Genomic DNA, 21,230 nt, shown 5'->3' on the forward strand with positions numbered 1-21,230 from the left:
GCATGGTCTGTGCACCGCCACAGCCGGTACCGGAGGCATCGGTGATGGCTGGGCTACTGGTCCCGAAGGCTGCGGCTGCGAGGTCGCCTTCGCCGGCTTGCGCTTTCTTGACGGGGAGAGGGAACGGTGCCGGGTCGCCGGTGCCGCTCGCGGAGGCCGAGGAGCCTCGGTACCAGATTGGCTCGGGGCCGCTGGTGCGCTGCGCGCTGATGATGACTTCGGCGCCGGCGGGGTCGGTGCCGGGGGCTGGAGCGTTGCCTCCATGAGGAGCTGTTTCAAACGACTGTCCCGCTCCTTTCTCGTTCGAGGTTTAAAAGCCGTGCAGATAGGGCACTTATCTGGACGGTGAGTCTCCCCGAGGCAGCGCAGGCAGGAGTCGTGCGGATCCCCGACCGGCATGTGCCGCTGGCAAGTCGCACAGGGCTTAAACCCCGGTGCCTTGGGCATGAGCCCGCACCGGTTGCGGAAGAAGAGGGGTAAACCCCCCTTATTCCCTTATCCTAAACTATAACTAACTAACTTATTCAACTATCTAACAACTAAGTACTTAACAACTATATACATACAAAGGTAGAGAAACGCTAGGGCTGTGGAGGACAGAGAGCACTCCACTGTTCCAACTGGCCATCACGGGTGGTAAGAAGGAACTGAGGAGCGGACGGGCCGGCTGGGGTATATATCCAGCGCCATAGCGGCGCCACTCCAGGGGGCGCCCAGCCGGCCCGCCGGAGTTGCTAGGGTAAAAATGTTCCGAAGAGCCGTGCACGCGCGGCGTGCACACCTGACTGGAATGCATAGGAGCAATCACTCGAAGAAGAACTCACTGCTACCCAGAAAATGCATCCCAGAGCCACAAAGGGGTCTCCAGACATGTCATTCCAGCCAAAGAAAACCTAGAAATATAAATGTCTATCTAGCAATATAAATATCAAAGCTACTTACAACTGACCTCGAGACCCTCAACCATTCAAAGCTGTAAATGTCACATCTCTGGGTTTGCTAACAAAGAACCTTGTGGCCCAACAGGAGTACCTCTGAGTGTGTGCTCTGCTTCAATCACTGCATCCAAAGGTGGTGGTTCTATCGCTTTGGCCAAGAATTGTCCAATCCCTCCCAGTCGCAGAAGTTTGATGCTCAAAGCAATTTCATGCAGTGGTGTTCTGAACATTTCAGGTGTCATGTGAGTTTCAAGCCTGAAAACAGTGAGGGGAGAACAAAACAAGTCAACCTTCTAGACATTTGCATTCCCAATCCCCAATACAGGTCATCCCATCAAGTGCAACCTAGCCTTCCTACATGAATACATTCACCAAGTCACCTCATCAATCCACCCTCAGTGACTTCCTGCAACCTGCACTGATTAAAAGTACTTATCTTCAGAAATTCCCATTTCCCTTCCAACTGGAACCTTATCTCCTTGCCCTTCCACAACCAAACCTGAATGCTAGAACAGGTCTTCCATTCCTCAGGCAGGTCAATTACTTCCAGGCTACCTATTACCACTACCCAGTTTCCATGCTGGCTACTTTATCACCTCCACTCCCAACACCATCTGCTGGTCCCTGGTTCAGTTGGGTTAACAACAAGGAGGAGTGCTCTTACTGGAAACAGGCTACGTATTTATTTCTAGAAGCAGGAGGTGTGGTGGGGATGGAGCTCTTGGGCCCCTTTCTCCCAGACACAGCGCCCTCAGTCTCTTTACCTTGAGGACCACAGTTCAAGTGTTAACCCCTATAAATGACTGAGGTTTTGAACACTTAGTATCCTATGTGATGTTTGGGATAAACATGCCTCCCAAATGAACATGGTCCCATCCATTTATACTTCTTACCCTTGCTTCCACAGTTCAAACCGTCTTTCTCCTTCTACGCTGCATGAAGCTAGGCTTTCAGAGATTCCAAGGCCAGAAGAGATCATTGTGATCATCTAGTCTTATCTTCTGTACAACACAGGCCATAGAATTTCCCAAAATAATTCCTCATGCATATCATTTAGAGAAACATCCAATCCTGATTTTAAAACTGCTAGTGATGGGAGGATCCACCACAACATTTGGTAAATTGTTCCAAGGGTTAATTACTCCCATGGTAAAAAAACATGTCTCATTTTCAACTGGCTCATGTTATACCTTTCTCTGCTAGAGTGAAGAGTCCATTCATTATTTGTTCCCCATGCAGGTACTTATACAATTAGGTCACCCCTTAAACTTTTTCTTTGTTAATCTCACATTGAGCTCCTTCAGTCTATCATGATAAAACATGTTTTCTAATCCTTTAATCATTCTTGTGGCTCTTCTCTGAACCCTCTCCAATTTATCAACATTCTTCATAAAATGACATCAGAACCATAGAGTATTCCAGCAGCAGTTGCACCAGTGCCAAATACAGAGCTAAAATAACCTATACTTCTACTAGAGATTCCAATTCAGGCAAGGATTGCATTAGCCTTTCCAGCCATAGCACTGCACTGGGAGCTCATGTTCTCCTCATTATCCTGGGAAGCAGGGGTTTTTTTTGGTTTTGTTTTGAGAGAGAGATCATGGTAGCTATAGTTCCCCAACCTGTAAGTATGGCCTATATTCTTTGTTCTCAGATGTCTACATTCAGCCTATTAAAACACACACTGAGTGCTTGCACCCTGTTTACCATGCAATCCTGTTCATTCTATCAATGGCCTGTTCTCTTCATTATTTATCATTCCCTCAATCTGTGTCACCCACAAACTATCAGTTGTTATATTTTCTTCCAGATCACTGACAAAAAAAAAAAAGTTAAATAGTGTAGGGTCAAGAACCAACCCCTGTGGGACCCCATTGGAAATATATGACAATTTCCTGTTTACAATTTGTCTGTTTAAGCACAGTAATTCCTGGGGTTCCATGTGCTCTGTGGTAAGATGAACTTAAAGAAATCATGGGGTCTTGTCAGAATTTAACAGCATGCAACTAGTTTGCTGTCAGAAGTTCATAATGAATTAAGATGATCGCGTTATACTATAATGTGTCTAAATGTTTAATTCAACAAAGATTTTGGGAATGTTTTTATTATACACTGCTTCAGAAACTGAGATTTCTTAACATCGATCACTGTAAACATACAGCTATCCTGCAGCTGTTGTCCAAGGGAATGAGTGTACTGTGATGTTTTGCAGGGTAGTGGGTGAAATATAGTAGAATCTGACAGCTGTGTAAGCCCCTGCAGCTGTGCAGTGAGGGTTACATGGCTGTGTCTTTGGGGAAAGGTTTGGCAGATAAGAAAAAGAAGGGGTCAGATTTCAGCAGTTTGGGAACGTTAGAGCAGATGGAAGTGGGAGAAAAACATTTTGGCAGCAAAAAGAGGTGTTAGCAGCTTCTGGCCAGGGAGTTGGGAAAAAGGAAAAACATCTGTCTACCTGCCTCCTCTCCTCTGAGGTCTCTCCCCCTCACCTGGTTCTCACCACCTTCCACACCTGCTGTCCTCTCTGGGAGAGGAGTAGGGTTCCAGCACCTCTCTACACAATCATGCACTTTTTGGTTGGTAGGATACAGGTGTCTTTTGTGGCATCTCATTCTAGAATCCCTTTCTTTTTCTTCTCAATACCTTGGGCCTCAACAGTGTCTCACTGGGTGAAGCATGGGGCTCTTTCTTCCAAGTCTTTCTATCAGGCTGCTGGGCCATACTTGTCCAGTCAAGTGGGGACTGCTCCTGAAGTCACATCTCGAACAATTTCCCTGCTTTCCATGGCAGTTTTCTAAGGGGACCCACAGATTCTAGAGTGGGAATTAAATTCTGTGTCTGGGGAAATGCAACAATTCATGGCAATCTTATCCCCATGATTTTGCGTTAATCTGCTTCCTCTGCTTGGTTTGAAGCAGCTCACAACTGTATGCTCTAATTTAGGGAGTGCTCCCAACTGTTCCTTTGTCCCAGAAGAAGAGGCACAGCCTCACCTTTCAAAGCGAGCTCTGCTGCACAGATGGAAACAGAATCCAGCCCGCACTCGGCCAGCTCGCCCTTTCCGTTGCTCAAGGTTAGTTTTTGATGCCCAGACTGTGGCATAGTTTGTCATATTGTTGTGAGCAGTGAACAGCTTAACCTTTTGTCTGTAAAAGTAGTAAAAACAATGAAGATCAAATATTGCAAAAGCAGGTCTGTACTGTATCATTTAATGCAGCAAAACTGGAATAAAAAAAAGTTAACTGTGCTAGTCTTTCTGCTTAAAGAATAGTGCCCCCACTCACTGCATCAGAACCTGTATTTCTGGGATTTCTCCCAAAAGTTTAAATCTCAGCTCAAAGCTCTAATGCAATTAGTGATTCATGACTATAACATGCTCAAAGTGCATACAGCAAGTCAAAGTGCATAACAGACTAATATAGGAAGGCTTAATATTCCCCCAGCAACCATACAATGAGAGTTTAAACATAAGAATGGCCGTTCTGGGTCAGACCAAAGGTCCATGCAGCCCAGTATCCTGTCTTCCGACAGTGACCAATGCCAGGTGTCCCAGAGGGAGTGAACTTAACAGGCAATGATCAAGTGATCTCTCTCCTGCCATCCATCTCCACCCTCTGACAAACAGAGGCTAGGGACACCAAGGTCTGTAGTATGAAATCATCCATTTGGAAAACAGCGTACAGGAATCCCACTGACACCCATATAAATGCTACTAGCATGGTATTCAATTGACGAAGGACATACATACATACATAATTGGAGATATACCAATCTCCTAGAACTGGAAGGGACCTTGAAAGGTCATCGAGTCCAGCCCCCTGCCTTCACTAGCAGGACCAATTTGTGCCCCAGATCCCTAAGTGGCCCCCTCAAGGATTGAACTCACAACCCTGGGTTTAGCAGGCCAATGCTCAAACCACTGAGCTATCCCTCCCCCCCCAATTTACAGATACACCAATGTGGTTGTTTAACTGTGTAGATTGCTTGGGGAGCACACAACCACTGCAGATTAGGTCTCCAAACTCAGTCTTGGGGCTACAGCAATACAAGGAAGTACTGCATGTTCGCAAAAACTATTTGGCATTCCAACAAAGAATACATTGTGTAAAATAAAGATCTGGATCGGGAACTCACTTGCAAGAGTCTATAACGTAGACAACGTCATTGATGGTAATGCTAGTCTCAGCAATGTTGGTGGATAAAATCACCTATGAAAACAGGAAAATTGTATTTGAATATATGTATTGTAACAAGGAGCCAAGGACGGTCTGTAAGGTAACATGTAGAATGCCAGCATTAAAAGAACTCCTCTCAAAAGTACAGGAGAGAGCAACGAAACTACACTCCATCTCTGTGTAAGTGGTATAGTTTCACACCTTGGTCACTCCAGAAGGCACTGGATCAAACACCCTGCGCTGTTCGTCTCGAGGAATTTGTGAATGCAGGGGCAGAATTCTGTACCGGTGGCTTCCTACAATATGAACACCAGGAGGTTAAACAACTATAACTGTTATGTATCAGACATTAAATTTCAACTCTCTCTTATCCATCCACTGCTTCATACCTAAACACCTTCCTTCAACTTTCTCTCATTCATCTACTCAAACCCAGCTCTCATCCTATATAGACACACACAAGGACCAACTCCTTCAGTCAAGTCATCTTTACATTCACCCAGTAACTGTTCTGAGGGAAGGACACAGTAGAAAATAACCAAAAGCTGTTTGTACCAAAGTGTGGATTCATTTCCAGATGCTTTTGCATGGTGTATATCAGGTTCCAGCCCGGCAAGAAGACAAGCACAGCTCCTGGAACATTCAGGGTCTCAATGTACTTTAGCAAGGCCTCAATGAGCTCAAAGGGAGTTTCCTTCTCGTTCAACTGGGCCATACAACGTTTTGTTTCTGGACCATATTCATCACTACATATAAGATTACAGTTGGCCTGCAGATGTAGAGAACAAACAAAAAACCTTTAACCAGATGGCACTCTGATACTATGGGGATGAGGGTCACTCAAACTAGATAGATGAATGGGATGGATGAATTGGAAACACTGTCCTAGGCTCAGTCCTGGCTCACAGGACAAGTTGGCCTGGCCTTGTTCCCCAGCTTTTTTCTATACGTATTCTCTTTTCAGAATTATAAACCAGTATAATTATAAATTAAAGAGTAGGAAACTATCAAACCAATTAAATCTCCATTAGAACAGATGGAGCCATAAGTACAGCATCAAACTGTTTTTCTTTAAGGAAATACCAATATGTAGGTTTGAAAAAAAATTGTTTCTTTTAAGGAGAAATGGTCAATTTGCATCAAATTAATTGAGATTTTTTGTGATTTTACAACTAAGTTTTTCCTGCTGAGGTGTTTATCTCTCCTCTGTTGCTAGCAGACAGACCTAAAGTGCCAGCTGGGGAAAATTAGGAATTATATAGAGTAAATCTAGAAACTGACTACATGACCCCAACAGTGGTCTCAAATGCACAAAGTAACACAACACACACGTTTTCCCCCTCGTAGTTATAGGTAGGGCCCTACCGAATTCATGGCCATGAAAAATGCATCACAGACTATGAAATCTGGTGTCGTCCCCCCGCAATGAAATCTGGTCTTTTGTGTGCTTTTACCCTATACTATACAGATTTCATGGGGGAAAACCTGCGTTTCTCACATTAGGGGTCCTGACCCAAAAGGAAATTGCAGGGGCATATGGTTATTTTAGGAGTAGCAGTATTGGTTCGCGATATTGCCACCCTTACGTCTGCGCTGCCTTCAGAGCTGGGTGGCCAGAGAGTGGTGGCTGCTGACTGAGGCCCCAGCTCTGCGCGCAGCAGTGCAGAAATAAGGTGGCAGCACCATACCATGCCATCCTTACTTCTGCGCTGCTGCTGGCGGTGGCTCTGCCTTCAGAGCTGGGCTCCCAACCGGCAGCTGCCACTCTCCACCTGCCCAGTTCTTAAGGCAGCGCTGCCACCACCAGCAGGAGCACAGAAGCATAGCAGTACCACAACCCTCCCCCCACGCATAACAACCTTGCAACCCCTCCACAATTCCTTTGGGTCAGGACCCCTACAACTACAACAAAGTGAGATTTCAGATTTAAATAGCTGAAATCATGAAATTTATTATTTTTATAATCCTATGACTGTGAAATTGACCAAAATGGACCGTGAATTTGATAGAGCCCCAGTTAAATGATCTTAGTCATTACAAGATTCATGACTGTATCTTTTTACAGAAGATACCATCACCCACAGCCATGTAAGGAATACAAGTTCTTGGTAGGCATAGTTGCTGGCAAAATCTACTGCAGCAAAAGTAGTAAGCTTAAATTCACACATCAGTTAAATTTTTTTAAAACAGGTGACGTGACAAAATGGGACTGGAACTTTATAAGGTAAATAAATACAATAAAAGCTGTTTTATCCAGCATGCTGGAGGAATGGGGGGTGCCGGTAAATGAAAAATGCCGATTAACTAAGGGGAAGGGAGTTTGGGTGCAGGAGGGGGGAAGGGGGACCAGATCTGGGGGGTGCTCACCTCAGGCGGCTCCCCACAAGCAGTAATCTGTCCTGGCTACCTCTGCGTGCTGCCCCCACCCCAAGTGCTGGCTCCGCAGCTCCTACTGGCCAGGAACCAGGAGCAGCTGGGATAGGTTGCTGCTTCCGGGGAACCACCCAAGGTGAGCGGCCCCCAGATCTGGCAACCCACACCCCCCCTGCACCTCAAGCCCCCCCCTGCACCCAAACTCCCTCTCAGAGTCTGCATGCTGCACTCCAACCCCCTGGCAGCCACACACCAACTAGACTATAAACCGGACTTTCGATGAAGATCAGAAATGCAGGTTTATAGAGCTTTCCAGTTGGTGAAGTGCTGTATAAAACAGCTTTTACTGTACATCAATTAGAGGAGCATTCAGAAAATTCAGTTAAATACATCAACAGCAATCCCACACTATTTCAATAGTTACAAGGTTTCTGAAAGTGTTTTAGTGCAACAATGTTGCAGTCATTAAAACACAGCCAGTGAATTATATAGGAATTCATTTTATACCATTGTTCTGCTGTCTAACCACTACCTCTGTCCCCGATTAGTTACTCATGCTCACCCATTAGTCTTTGTATAATAACGTAGGAATCATACTTTTCTGAAACACTGCAAATATTTAACCCTCAAAGAGAATCTGAAAAATTTTACTATACAGTACTATAATTTAACTTGGTTAAATTGTGTTCTGTCCCTAACAGGTCAAATGCCTCATTGATGTCCAAGTAAGAAAGGAGTACAGCAATGCATGCATGACATTGGTGCGCTGGTTCCAGCCAGTGCTTGTTTAATTTACATATATAAACAAGCCCAACATACATCATCATCTTCACCACCTTCTTCATCTTTGTCTTTTTTCTTCTTATCCTTTAATGGAGGAACAAACTGAGTCATCTGAATACAGTCTTCCAGAAAATACTCTGCAGGGACAGATCCATCAAGTTAGTATAGAGGATGCCCATCAACCAGTCACATAAGTTTCACTAGAGGGACATATTCTAACCATAGCTCTACACAGGCCCTTCCTAAAGATAGCCATAAAGTTTCAAAAGAGCAGGCTGAGGACTCAGAGTTTGAAGCTAGTGCTGGAGACGAGTGCTTGACTGACAGCCTTGGAAACCAAACTCCTCTATTTATCCAAAGAATAAGTACAGTATGGGCAATGGCACTACAAGCTTCCCCACACTCTCCCACCATTGTTCCTCACCCCTGACCAGCCAGCCTGTCCATTCAGGCTCTTCCCATGTATTTTCTACAGCAGTTTTTATACTGGATCATTTAGGCTGGTTTATTCAAGACAATAGATGTATGCATTATGTAGAAGCAACTCATTTTTAAATCACTATCACTATCTAACCCTCTAAGAGAAACAGTGAAAAAATTCATTCTGTAGTAGTTAATGTTCTCTGACTTCTCTGCCGACATAGGATATAGAACAGATCTCAGGATACGCTGAGATTCATTTGACCTGTTTAAGCTTTTGTCCCTTCTACTTTGTGCAAGATTGAAAAGAGAATGAATAAAACCAACTACTCAAAATACATGCTCAGCCAGTGTGTTACCTTCGACTGGGAAGGTTCTACCATAGACCTCAATGATGGGGCAACTGAAGAAGTATTCACAGAACATGCTAGTATCAATAGTGGCAGACATAAGGATAACTCTGATTTCAGGATATGCCTCAACCACGTCTCTCAGCACCACCATGAGGAAGTCCGTCTGTATATAGAGAAAACAGGAGTGTTAACCAACTAGCCAAGGCTGCCAGAAACATTTTCATTTCTCCAGTAACCCTAACAATAGATTACTATGTAATTGCCAAGAACTATGTAATTGCCTATTCATATGAACAGCACTTATGTTGCCTTCTACTAAGAACCTTTCAAACTAAACTAACTTCTGAAAAACAGCTAGCATATTGGAGAATTAAGCACCTAGTTATCAACTGCTCATTTTCCCCCTACCAGATGAGACTAGTGTTTCAGTTGCTTCTAGAGTGCCTCCTTAAAGTGGTTTTGACTTCCATGTCAACAAGCTCAGAACAGTTAGTTAGCACCAAAGAACCCTTTGCGGTTCTAGTTTCCAGTCCTCATTAAAAAAAATACAACTGAACAATTGCTGTAGTTCTACACACAGGATGTTCTACAACTGTAAATGAGAAGGGAGGTAATTGATGTGGCACCATGAAGTGGTGATCCATACTATGAAAACATTTATTGGTTTAAGTCTGGCTTATCTGTTTAGCTTGCCCTGCATTCAGACCACCTCTTAGTTTAAAAAACACCAATTCTGTACAAAAATCTAACTACTCAATACAATACATGCCCTTAATAGCATCTCTCCTATTAGAAAAGGAAAAGGTGCATCTCATCCGGTCTGGATGCCACAAATGCAAGTACATTTCCTGGTAAGAGGATTCATAGTACAAATGAGGAACTTAACTTTGACACACTGAACTTTAATCATGTGACAAGATTCAGCTTTCTGGTGTGGAAAGCTGAAAGATACCATTAACGACTGCTTCTTGGGGCACCTAGTCCTGGAACCCATAAGGGCAGAGCCAATCCTTGATTTAACCGTAAGTGATGTGTGGGATTTGGTCCAAGAACGAATATAGATGAACAGCTCAGTAATAGAAACCATAATGTAATTAAATTTAACATCCCTTTTTGGGGGTGGGAGTAGGGGGGAGGGGAGAGAGAGAGAGAAATTCCAAAGAAAGGGGAATGACAAAAATGAAGAGGTTAGTTAAATGGAAATTAAAAGGAACAGTCAAGATTGAAATGCCTGGAAGTTGCATGGAAACACCACAAAGGCTTAAACTGTATGTACACATCAAACAAAAAAAATAGCAAGGACTAAAAAACACCACCATGGTTAAACAGAGTAAGAGAGATGGTTAGAGACAAAAAGACATCCTTTAAAAATTGGAAATCAAATCTTATTGAGGAAAACAGAAAGGAACAAACATTAGGAACCATTAGGAAAGGGATAGATAAGAGAAAATCGTGATGCCACTTAATAAATCCATGGTATACCCACACCTGGAATAATGCATACAATTCTGGTTGCCCCATCTCAAAAGAAAAAAAAGCTATATTAGAATTGTAAAAAGTACAGAGAAGGGCAACAAAAATGATCAGGAATATGGAACAGCTTTCACACAAGGAGAGATGAAAAGGACTGGGACTACTCATCTTAGAAAAAGAGACGATTAAGGGTTGATATGATAAAATAATGACTGCTGTGGAAAATGAATAAGGAAGTGTTATTTACCCTTCACATAAGAATTAGGGTTCACCCTATGAAATTAATAGGCAGTAGGTTCAAAACAAACAAAAGGAAGACATGTTCACACAATGTTGAGTCAACCTGTAGAACTCGTTGCCAGGGGATGTTGTGAAAGCCAAAATTACAACGGAGTTCAAAAAAAGCAAACAGATAAGTTCCTTGAGGGTGGCTAATAACCCACTGGATAGACATAAGATGGTAAGGGACCCTGGGTCTGGATGACAGGGGATGGCTCATTCAATAAACTGCCCTGTTCTGTTCACTCCTTCTGAAGCATCTGACACCAGCCACTAGCAATCAGAAGATAGGATAAATAGACTAGATGGACCACTGGTCCGACCCGGTATGGCCATTCTTATGAAAACCAAGGTAGATTTAAAAAGAGTTTTTTAATTAATTGTGAATAAATTCAGCACAATATCCCCACTTTCATATTAAATGTTGCTCATTTTGCAGTGCTTTCAGGTTTTCAATTTGTTGCAGATTTTTGTACTACTGCATTGTAGTTGTCAACTTGATGATTGTGGCTTAAGTACTAGCAAATTAAGTGGTATATTACTGTAGATAAGAAAATGGACGGAAAGGACAACAAAATTTCAGCCTATCCAATTTTCACTCTTATCTTCAGCACTAAACCACTTTGTACAAAGAGTACTTGCACTGTAGTGCTCTATTTGCTAAAGAAAGCCAAAGGTGTAGGAGAGAGTCCTACTAGGACCTATAAAGGGACGTAAGAAGAAGCTGTGAAGCCTTGATCTTCAGCTGGAAACATCTCAGAAGTATTTCAACCTGTACTACAATTGAGAACAATTACAGAAGACTCAGATCCATAAAATTTAGTAAAATGCACAATTCCCTTTCACATAAGACAGGAACGCATACACAGCATTCAGAGTAAACACTAAGCAAACACAAAAGACCTGGTAAACAGGTAAAGCAATCCAGATCTCCAGCTCAGTAACTCACATTAATGTCTCTCTCATGGATCTCATCCACAATAACATGACTAATTCCACGGATCCCAGCCTCCAGTTTTCTTAAGAGGACACCTTAAAAAAGGAATTCACATTAATGGGGATAGTAACAGCTGAATGTTGAAATGGATCACAGCAGTTCAAACATTTATAACAAAGCCTCAGCTATGCTTTTATGAGGGTTGCCAACATCACTTTACATCAAGAACTGTGCACATTTTGAAACTCTTTGTCTAAACCCCACATTTACACCTGTATGTAATGAGGAGAGGAAGCCCAAGTGTTGAGACTAGAGAGACCACCTCTCCCCACCCACCACCTCCCCATCCTAAACTTCAGGTGGCTACTCCTCATCTCACTTAGAGGGAATATTGTGGATATGGTATCTGATCTGTATTCATTCTCAAACCTCTAATGAGCCCAAAGACCAAATTAAACTGGCACACTTCCCTTTCCGTAATTGGAGAAAAGTTTGCTGGGCAGGTGAACAAAACTTGCGATTTTCATTCAGATTCTCCCTGAAAACAAGGACTGTTTTCTCACTGTCATCAGTGCCACTAGTGCCAGGCATCTAACTCAGATATTAGGCTGGTTGGGTAACAAAGCAATACAGACCTACAGTGCAGAACATCACACTGGCATGGGGGCGGGGAAGTACAGATTCAAATCGTACACTGTATCCACAGCTTTGCCCAGGTTCTTCTCCTCTCTCATACGACACACGCTCTGCCACGGAAACTGCACTGATTCTCCTAGGCTGAGAGGTGAAACTTTTTTTTGCACATTGTAAAGATGAAACTAAGCAAACTTATCTATTGCATAGACCTACAAGTACAGAGAGACTGGGGAAGTTAGCTGTGCCCTCTCCCCAAACTTTAATGTTGCAGGACAGTCATTTAAAGACAAATCTAATTGGTGAGCACCCAAAAAAGATGAGAACTACAATCCAAACTCTTAAAATACTCATGAAAGTACATTACTAACAGCACTGGCTTGAGCCATGTACAGTTTGGGTAGGTAATATGAAAGTCCTACACAGCTCTGCCAGTGCACCTCAAAACATTTCCATCTTAAGCAGACCCTGCTGAACAATGTGAATAAACAGAAGCTGGATGCAAGTCAGTAGCTGCTTCTAATGGACAGTATCACACTGCAGACACTACAAGAAGCAAACTACTTAAGCTGGGAATGGAGGAAACCAGATCACCAGAAAGATGCAAGCTCACCGTTTTCCTTAAAAAATGGTTCATCTTGCATAGTCCAGCTGATATCCATAGGCCCCCATATCCCTTATCTGCTGGATCCCATTCCTTCAGATAACCAATAGGTCTGACCTGCCCCACCTATCAACTAGGACAGGGATTGGCAACCTTTGGCACGTTGCTCACCAGGATAAGCACCCTGGTGGTCCGGGCCAGTTTGTTTACCTGCCGGGTCCGCACGTTCGGCCGATCGCTGCTCCCACTGGCCGCGGTCTGCCGTCCCAGGCCAATGGGGGCGGTGGGAAGTGGCAGCCAGCACGTCTCTCGGCCCATGCTGCTTCCTGCAGCCCCCATTGGCCTGGGCCGGCGAACCGTGGCCAGTGGGAGCAGCGATCGGCCGAACCTGCAGACGCGGCAGGTAAACAAATCGGCCCGGCCCACCAAGATGCTTACCCTGGCGAGCCGCGTGCCAAAGGTTGCCAATCCCTGAACTAGGATATTCCATTACTAAGTATCAGAAAGGACTGCACTATATATGCAAGTGCGGAGTTTTCTGGTGCTGTCCACGAAGATTATTTCATTAAGTCTTATCAGATACCCACTGCAACATGAATAATCATTACACAGACACATGCATAGTGAGTAATGAATTTAGTGTAATCAGTATAGCAGATGTTTTCACAACTGTCTAGAATGTGATTTAGTTTCTCCAGCCTTCATGAACTGTTTTAATTATATTCAGATTTAATAGCATGTCCAGATGGATATTTTATCATAATCCACCATGAGACCTAAATAATTTCAATTTATAATGCATTCCTCACTTGTGTTACTACAATGTTGCATTCTGCAGCTTTGCCGTTTTTGATGTATTCATCCAGGATGTACTGTGGAACCTGTGTGGTTTTGCCACAACCAGTGGCACCACGAATGACAACAACAGGACTGTGATGGATTGCATCAAGAATTTCAGTCTCAAATTTCTTCACAGGCAGTGTCTCCCTCTCTTGTAGAATCTGAAAAGAGACCCAGACCTTTCCTGTAATATTCAGCAATCCAACCCATTCTGCTCCCTATCTACATCAAGAGTGTCCCACTCTTGCAAAACATGTACTCTACTCCACATTAGTGGGATCTGTGAACCTGAGAGATCTCTTCCTGCAAAACCCATAATGGTAGCATTCTTGAACTTGGGCAAAACATATTAAAGCAACCATTCCTGCAGCAGTAGTGCCCCATGCCTCTGAAAGCACTTGCCAGCAATCCCGAGTAAAACCCACAATCCCCAGCACAAAGAATTATCTACTGCACTCAGAAAGAGCAGCAACTCCAGGGCTAGGGTGAAGAAAATTACAGCAAGCATTGCTTCTGCAAACTTACCAGCATGCCAAAAATCACAGGCAGCAGACTTACCCTCTGTAACTCTTGATCCTGCTCCAGGCGGTACATGAGATCATTTTTCAAGTCCATGCTTATCTGTTCTGGGGTGGCCTGGAAAGTACACAAAGGGTTAAGAGACTCATTGGGAGGACATCTGTTTATATTTACAATGAAAATAAACTTATTACATTAATGTGGTTAAGTGGTACTAATGCAATGTTACCACAATAACCTTAACTTTAACCCATTACCAAATACTGAATATTTGGATGATGAAGTTATATGTGCAAATCTGTAGTTATAAAAAGATGCAATTTGAACAAATCAGGAGTACACCATCAATATTACTTTGACAGTCCATTATCAGAAGACATCAAATGCCTGCCAAGACAGGATAGGGAACCAATGGATCAGGAGTTTGGTTGCGTATTTATCACAAAGATCACATGCAGTAATCCTTCATGTTAGGGCATTAGAATTCCATATGAAAGTTGACTCAGGGAACAGGTTATTTCCTCTCATACCGCAAAAAGGGACTTACTAGGTCTTCATTGAGATCATCAGTAGAAATATTCTCTTTGAGACAGTCTGCCAAATTGCAGCTTCCTACTCTACATAACTTTGGATGCGAGAATATACAAAAAAAAAGATGAAAATGGACTTCTAATTTATAGTAAGAGGCCTTTTGGAAAAGGCTACTGCAAAGATGTGAGGTTTTATTTTTTAAAACCATGATAGTGAGGACTTAGCTTCACCTTCGAATCAGTGATGACTGAAGAACGCAGGCAATCCCAAAAGAAACAGCATCTTTTCATCTAGTTCCCTGAGCTATCCTACCATTTCTTTACCTACCCAGACTAGCATGCTAGAGTTTGGATGGACCATTTTTCTAAAAAAGTTAGTTTTCCCAGAAAATTTTCAGTAACAGTCTAACTCTCTGTTTTAGGCTTAGACACAAATGCATTGTACTCTGACTGAATGGAAAAACTATACATCAAGGAACTGCTGAAGTGATCACTCTGATGGCAATCTTTCACATGCATCATCCACAGATTAGCAATTCTGCACAAAAGGGCAGGATGCAGTAAAAACCTTAGCTGAACTACCCACCTCCAATACTTAATAAGTAGGGCTGTCGATTAATTGCAGTTAACTCACGCAATTAACTAAAAAAATTAATCGCAGTTTTAATCGCACTATTAATAAATTTCAACTGGTATTTTATTGTTTAACTATTTTTGGATGTTTTTCTACATTCTCCAATATATTGATTTAAATTACAACACAAAATACAAAGTGTACAGTGCTCACTTTATATTATTTTTATTACAAATATTTGCACTGTAAAAATGATAAAAGAAATTGTATTTTTCAATTCCTCTCATACAAGTACCATAATGCAATCTCTTTATCGTAAAGTACAACTTACAAATGTAGATTTTTTCTGTTACATAACTGCACTCAAAAACAAAACAATGTAAAACTTTAGAGCCTACAAGTCCACTCAGTCCTACTTCTTATTCAGCCAATTGCTAAGACAAACAAGTTTGTTTATGTTTACAGGAGATAATGCTGCCGGCTTCTTATTTACAATGTCACCTGAAAGTGAGAACAGGAGTTCACATAGCACTTTTGTAGCTGGCATTGCAAGGCACTTACGTGCCATTCGTATGCCCCTTCATGCTTCGGCTACCATTCCAGAAGACATGCTTCCATGCTGATGACACTCCTTACAAAAATCATGCATTAATTAAATTTTGACTGAACTCCTTGGGAGAGAATAGTATGTCTTCTGCTCTGTTTTACCAGCATTCTTCCATGTACTTCATATTACAGCAGTCTTAGATGATGACCCAGCATACGTTGTTCGTTTTAAGAACACTTTCACTGCAGATTTGACAAAACGCAAAGAAGGTACCAATGGGAGATTTCTAAAGATAGCTACAGCACTCAACCCAAGGTTTAAGAATAAGTGCCTTCAAAAATCTGAGGGGGGACGAGCTGTGGAGTATGCTTTCAGGAGTCTTAAAAGAGAAGCATTCTGATGCAGAAACTACAGAACCTGAACCATCAACAAAGAAAATCAACCTTCTGCTGGTGACATCTGACTCAGATGATGAAAGTGAACATGCACTGCTTTGGACAGTTATCAAGCAGAACCTGTTATCAGCATAGACACGTGTCCTCTGGAATGGTGGTTAAAGATGAAGGGACATATGAATTTTTAACACATCTGGCACGTAAATATCTTGCAATGCCGCTACAACAGTGCCATGCGAACATCTGTTCTCACTTTCAGATGACACTGTAAACAAAAGCAGGCAGCATTATCTCCCGTAAATGTAAACAAACTTGTTTGTCTGAGTGATTGGCTGAAAAGAAGGAGGACAGAGTGGACTTGTAGGCTCTAAAGTTTTACATTGTTTTATTTTTGAATGCAATTGTTTTTTTGTACATACTTCTACATTTGTAAGTTCAACTTTCATGATAAAGAGATTGCATTACAATACTTGTAGGAAGTGAATTTAAAAATACGATTTCTTTTGTTTTCTAAAGCAAATATTTGTAATAAAAAATATAAAGTGAGCACTGTACACTTTGTATTCTGTGTTCTAATTGAAATCAATATATTTGAAAATGTAGAAAACATCCAAAACTATTTAAATAAATAGTATTCTATTATTGTTTCGATCATACGATTAATCTTTTTACTACCGCGATTAGTCTTAAAAATTAATTGTGCGATTAATGGTAATATTAAATATAGTCATAAATCTTTCAACTTTGCTACTAAAGGATCAATTAATCTCCGCTGCAAAAAGGAAGCTGCACCCTGCCGAGCAAATCTTGTGAGTGATATGAAGTATATGTTCAATTTGCAGTATCATTCAAGATCTTAATTACAAACACATCTCAAACTTGCATTTAATGGACTGTTGCTAGGGCCGTGTTTTAAAAAACAACGCATAATTGTTTCAGCCAAGCAAGCAAAGCTCAGGGAGGAGATAGGGACATAAACCGCATCAGAAAAATATAAAACAAGACTCTTGCTATGGGTATCCTATTTTGACCAGGTTATGCTGGTACTCAAGTCAAGCCAGCTGCATCCGCCAAGCCAACATTTCCTTTTCTTTACTAGGCCACATCATTGTTCTCTACGTAGCTGGAAGCCATGGAAAAGCAGACTGGTAAGAGAGTGACACCTGCTTGAAGCAGTTTCTCCTTTCAAAAGCAGGATTCCTGGGGATTGGGAAGACAGGCTGAGAATAGTTATAAACTGAAATTTAAAGAAGCCTATATGTTTGCCTTATGAAGTTAATGGGAGCTGTTTAAGGGCTGCAAAAATGATAGCGTGAAACAAAATGGCCAAATAGGACAAGCAAGGGGCTGCTGTCAGATAGCCAAACCCAAAATCCATTAAGTCAATCCAAGAAGTCCCATGGATTATTGGAACTTTCCCCAGAAACCTGGAAAAATGCATTTACAAGTTCCAGGAATATGAAAATAGGAACAGATCCATTCTAAGAAACTGCCTTAGACTTACATATGCCAGAGGACCCTCATCAATATTGCAGCTGGTCCAAGGGTTCCAGTTTGACTGAGGGGGTGACCACGGGACAACTCCCATTTGATTCTGTCTCACAGATGGTTCAAAATGGGCCAGCTTTCCAATGTTGAGCGAAACTGGATAGCTTGGATCTTCAGGCTACAAGTTCAGAAAAATTAAAAAAATGTTTAATTAAACTGTAAGACTGATGGGGAAAAACAGTGTAATGAAGTGTCTGAACTAGGGCTGCCGATTAATCACAGTTAACACATGCGATTAACAAAAATTAATTGCAATTAAAAAAATTAATTTGATTAATCGCAGTTTTAATTGCACTGCTAAACAATAGAATACCAATTGAAATTAAATATTTTTGGATGTTTTTTCTACATTTTCAAATATATTTATTTCCATTACAAACACAGAATACGAAGTGTACAGTGCTCACTTTATATTATTCTTGATTCCAAATATTTGCACTGCAAAAGTGATATACAAAAGAAAAAGTATTTTTCAATTTACCTCAAAGTACAGTACCATAATGCAATCTCTATTGTAAAAGCGTAACTTACAAATGTAGATTTTTTTGTTACATAACTGCACTAAAAACAATGTAAAACTTCAGAGCCTACAAGTCCACTCAGTCCTACTTCTTGTTCAGCCAATCACTAAGACAAATAAGTTTGTTTATATTTACGGGAGATAATACTGCCCGCTTATTTACATCACCTGAAAGTGAAAACAGGCGTTCGCATCGCACTTTTGTAGCATGCATTGCAAGGTATTTACGTGCCAGATATGCTAAACATGCGTATGCCCCTTCATGCTTAAAAAAAAAATCATGTGTTAATGAAATTTGTGAATGAACTCCAGGGGGGAGAATTGTATGTCTCCCGCTATGTGTTACCTGCATATATTTCATGTTATAGCAGTCTCAGATGACCCAGCACATGTTCATTTCAAGAACAGTTTCACTGCAGATTTGACAAAATGCAAAGATGGTACCAATGTGAGATTTCTAAAAAGATTGACCCAAGGTTTAAGAATCTGAAGTGCCTTCCAAAATCTGAGAGGGGCGAAGTGTGGAGCATGTTTTCAGACGTCTTAAAAGAGCAGCACTCTGATGTGGAAACTACAGAAACCAAACCACCAAAAGGAAAATCAACCATCTGCTGTTGGCATTTGACTCAGATGATGAAAATGAACATGTGTTGGTCCACACTTCTTCGGCTCGTTATCGTGCAGAACACATCATCAGCATGGTGGTTGAAGCATGAAGGGATATATGAATCTTTAGAGCATCTGGCACATAAGTATCTTGCAACACTAGCTACAACAATGCCATATGAACGCCTATTCTCACTTTCAGGTGACACTGTAAACAAGAAGCAGGTAGCATTATCTCCAGTAAATGTAAATAAACTTGTTTGTCTGAGTGATTGGCTAATAAGAAGTAGGACTGAGTGGACTTGTAGGCTCTAAAGTTTTAGATGGTTTTATTTTTGAGTGCCGTTATTATTTCTACATAATTCTACATTTGTATGTTCAATTTTCATGACAAAAATGGCACTATAGTACTTGTATTAGGTGAATTGAAATATACTATTTCTTATGTTTTTACAGTGCAAATATTTGTAATCAAAAATAAAGTGAGCACTGTATACTTCGTATTCTGTGTTGTAATTGAAATATATTTGAAAATGTAGAAACCATCCAAAAAACATTTAAATAAATGATTATTGTTTAACATCGCGCAATTAATCTCATGATTAAGTTTTTTAATCGCTTGACAGCCCAAGTCTGAAGCATGCACCCACCTGTGGCATGACCTCAAGAGAAAGCTCCTGTATGATGCTATTCAGCTGATTTTCCAAATCAGGAGAGATCACCACTTCATAAGGTTCTACCTGTGAAATTAAAAATACTACAATAAAAACCCAAGATATCCACAAGAACCTCACTGGAGAATATCTCGAAACGCTAAGAGGCTTCTAAGGAGAGAGAAGTGAAAGGGGACACTGACAGCTCAGAACTCATATTTATTAAAGGTACTTTTTATACAAAATTTAAGTTCAACAAAAATCTATGTTTTTAAAAAAAGTTTTTTTTGTTTGTTTTTTTTAAATGAACATGTAGACAATTCTTTCAGTGTTTGCAATCAAAATACTGCAGTACTACTAACACAAGAGAACCCAAAACTGACTGGTCTGCTGACAAGTTAAATCAAGTTTGCCAGAAGCTGGAAATGGGACAGATGGGATGGATCACTTGATGATTACACCTGTTCTGTTCATTCCCTCTGGGGCACCTGGCATTGACCACTGTCGGAGACAGGATACCAGGTTAGACGGACCTTTGGTCTGACCCACTATGGCTGTTCTTATGTTCTTAAGTTGAAAAATAGAGATTTTTTATTTTTAGTTTTACTATTGTAGAATGTGACCACAAATAAAACAAACACACACACACCCCGCCCTTTCAATATGCATGCATACCTCTCTGTTGCTCCAAGCGCGCAGGTGCACACACATACATACACACAAATACACACGCAGTTATTTCTCTGTTCATCCCAGCCACTCATCTTTCCCCAGATCAAAATCAGTCTCTGGTCCTGAAGATCAGAAAATTGCATTAGCTTCCCAAGCATTAAACATGGAGCATAAGCAAGCAGGGACAAATTTACACCAGTTTACTGCTCCTTCTGACTCAGAGGAATAGTATCTGCTTCTCCTATAGCAGACTCACTGTTTCTCCTTCCTTCTTCTTTGTCTGCCCAGTGTAGGGCTCGATGACGCCAAGATGGTAGAGCTGTCTGACCAGGGACAGAGCACAGGACTGTGCTGCCAGCTTTTTGTTTGATCCATGCTCACGAGCAAAGATTCCTGTAGCACACAAACATTAACGTTATAGTAGCCCATGATGCATGCTGTCTGTGTGGGTAAACAGCTTTAGCATAAGATAGCAATATAAGATGGGTTTAGTGGCTACTTAGAAGCAGGTTTCAGTAATGATCCCTACTGAGAAGAGGGACTCCCAGCTCCAGCCAGGCTGTAACCAACAAAAGTTAATTCACATTACAGTATTCATGCAAGCAGGTTTACCTTATAGCACTCAGCCTACCCAGGCTTAACAGGGCTTTTTCCACAACATTTGTGAAAGCCAGGACTCCCTTACAGCACTCACCTGGACCAGGCTATGCTGCAGGCCCATTTTCAATTTCAAGGTACCAGTCTACAAATCCAGTAGAAACTTGACACTTGTTTTTCTTGTGTCTTCAAATACCTAACAGTTTGGTCATTTTAAGGTATCACACTACATCAATTTTACTGCATTAGGGACATTATAAAAAG

At 41.6% G+C, this 21,230-nt stretch overlaps 1 protein-coding gene across 2 annotated transcripts in view; it reads right to left on the reverse strand.

Annotated features, from left to right (window-relative positions):
- Positions 1–21,230, reverse strand: part of DHX9 (DExH-box helicase 9) — a 47,502-nt gene that overhangs the window by 15,819 nt on the left and 10,453 nt on the right. For both annotated transcript variants that reach the window (XM_045027411.1, XM_045027412.1), the window contains 14 exons: positions 20,626–20,762; positions 19,695–19,784; positions 17,875–18,036; positions 14,364–14,441; positions 13,775–13,966; positions 12,364–12,505; positions 11,741–11,823; positions 9,046–9,202; positions 8,303–8,403; positions 5,666–5,879; positions 5,312–5,406; positions 5,070–5,143; positions 3,929–4,081; positions 1,033–1,193 (listed from right to left, as the gene is read on the reverse strand). In XM_045027411.1, coding sequence (XP_044883346.1) covers positions 1,033–1,193; positions 3,929–4,081; positions 5,070–5,143; positions 5,312–5,406; positions 5,666–5,879; positions 8,303–8,403; positions 9,046–9,202; positions 11,741–11,823; positions 12,364–12,505; positions 13,775–13,966; positions 14,364–14,441; positions 17,875–18,036; positions 19,695–19,784; positions 20,626–20,762 — 1,839 coding nt within the window. The remainder of the gene's footprint in view (positions 1–1,032; positions 1,194–3,928; positions 4,082–5,069; positions 5,144–5,311; positions 5,407–5,665; positions 5,880–8,302; positions 8,404–9,045; positions 9,203–11,740; positions 11,824–12,363; positions 12,506–13,774; positions 13,967–14,363; positions 14,442–17,874; positions 18,037–19,694; positions 19,785–20,625; positions 20,763–21,230) is intronic.

Source organism: Mauremys mutica, chromosome 8 (assembly GCF_020497125.1).
Source record: "Mauremys mutica isolate MM-2020 ecotype Southern chromosome 8, ASM2049712v1, whole genome shotgun sequence".
NCBI classification, from domain to species: Eukaryota; Metazoa; Chordata; order Testudines; family Geoemydidae; genus Mauremys; species Mauremys mutica.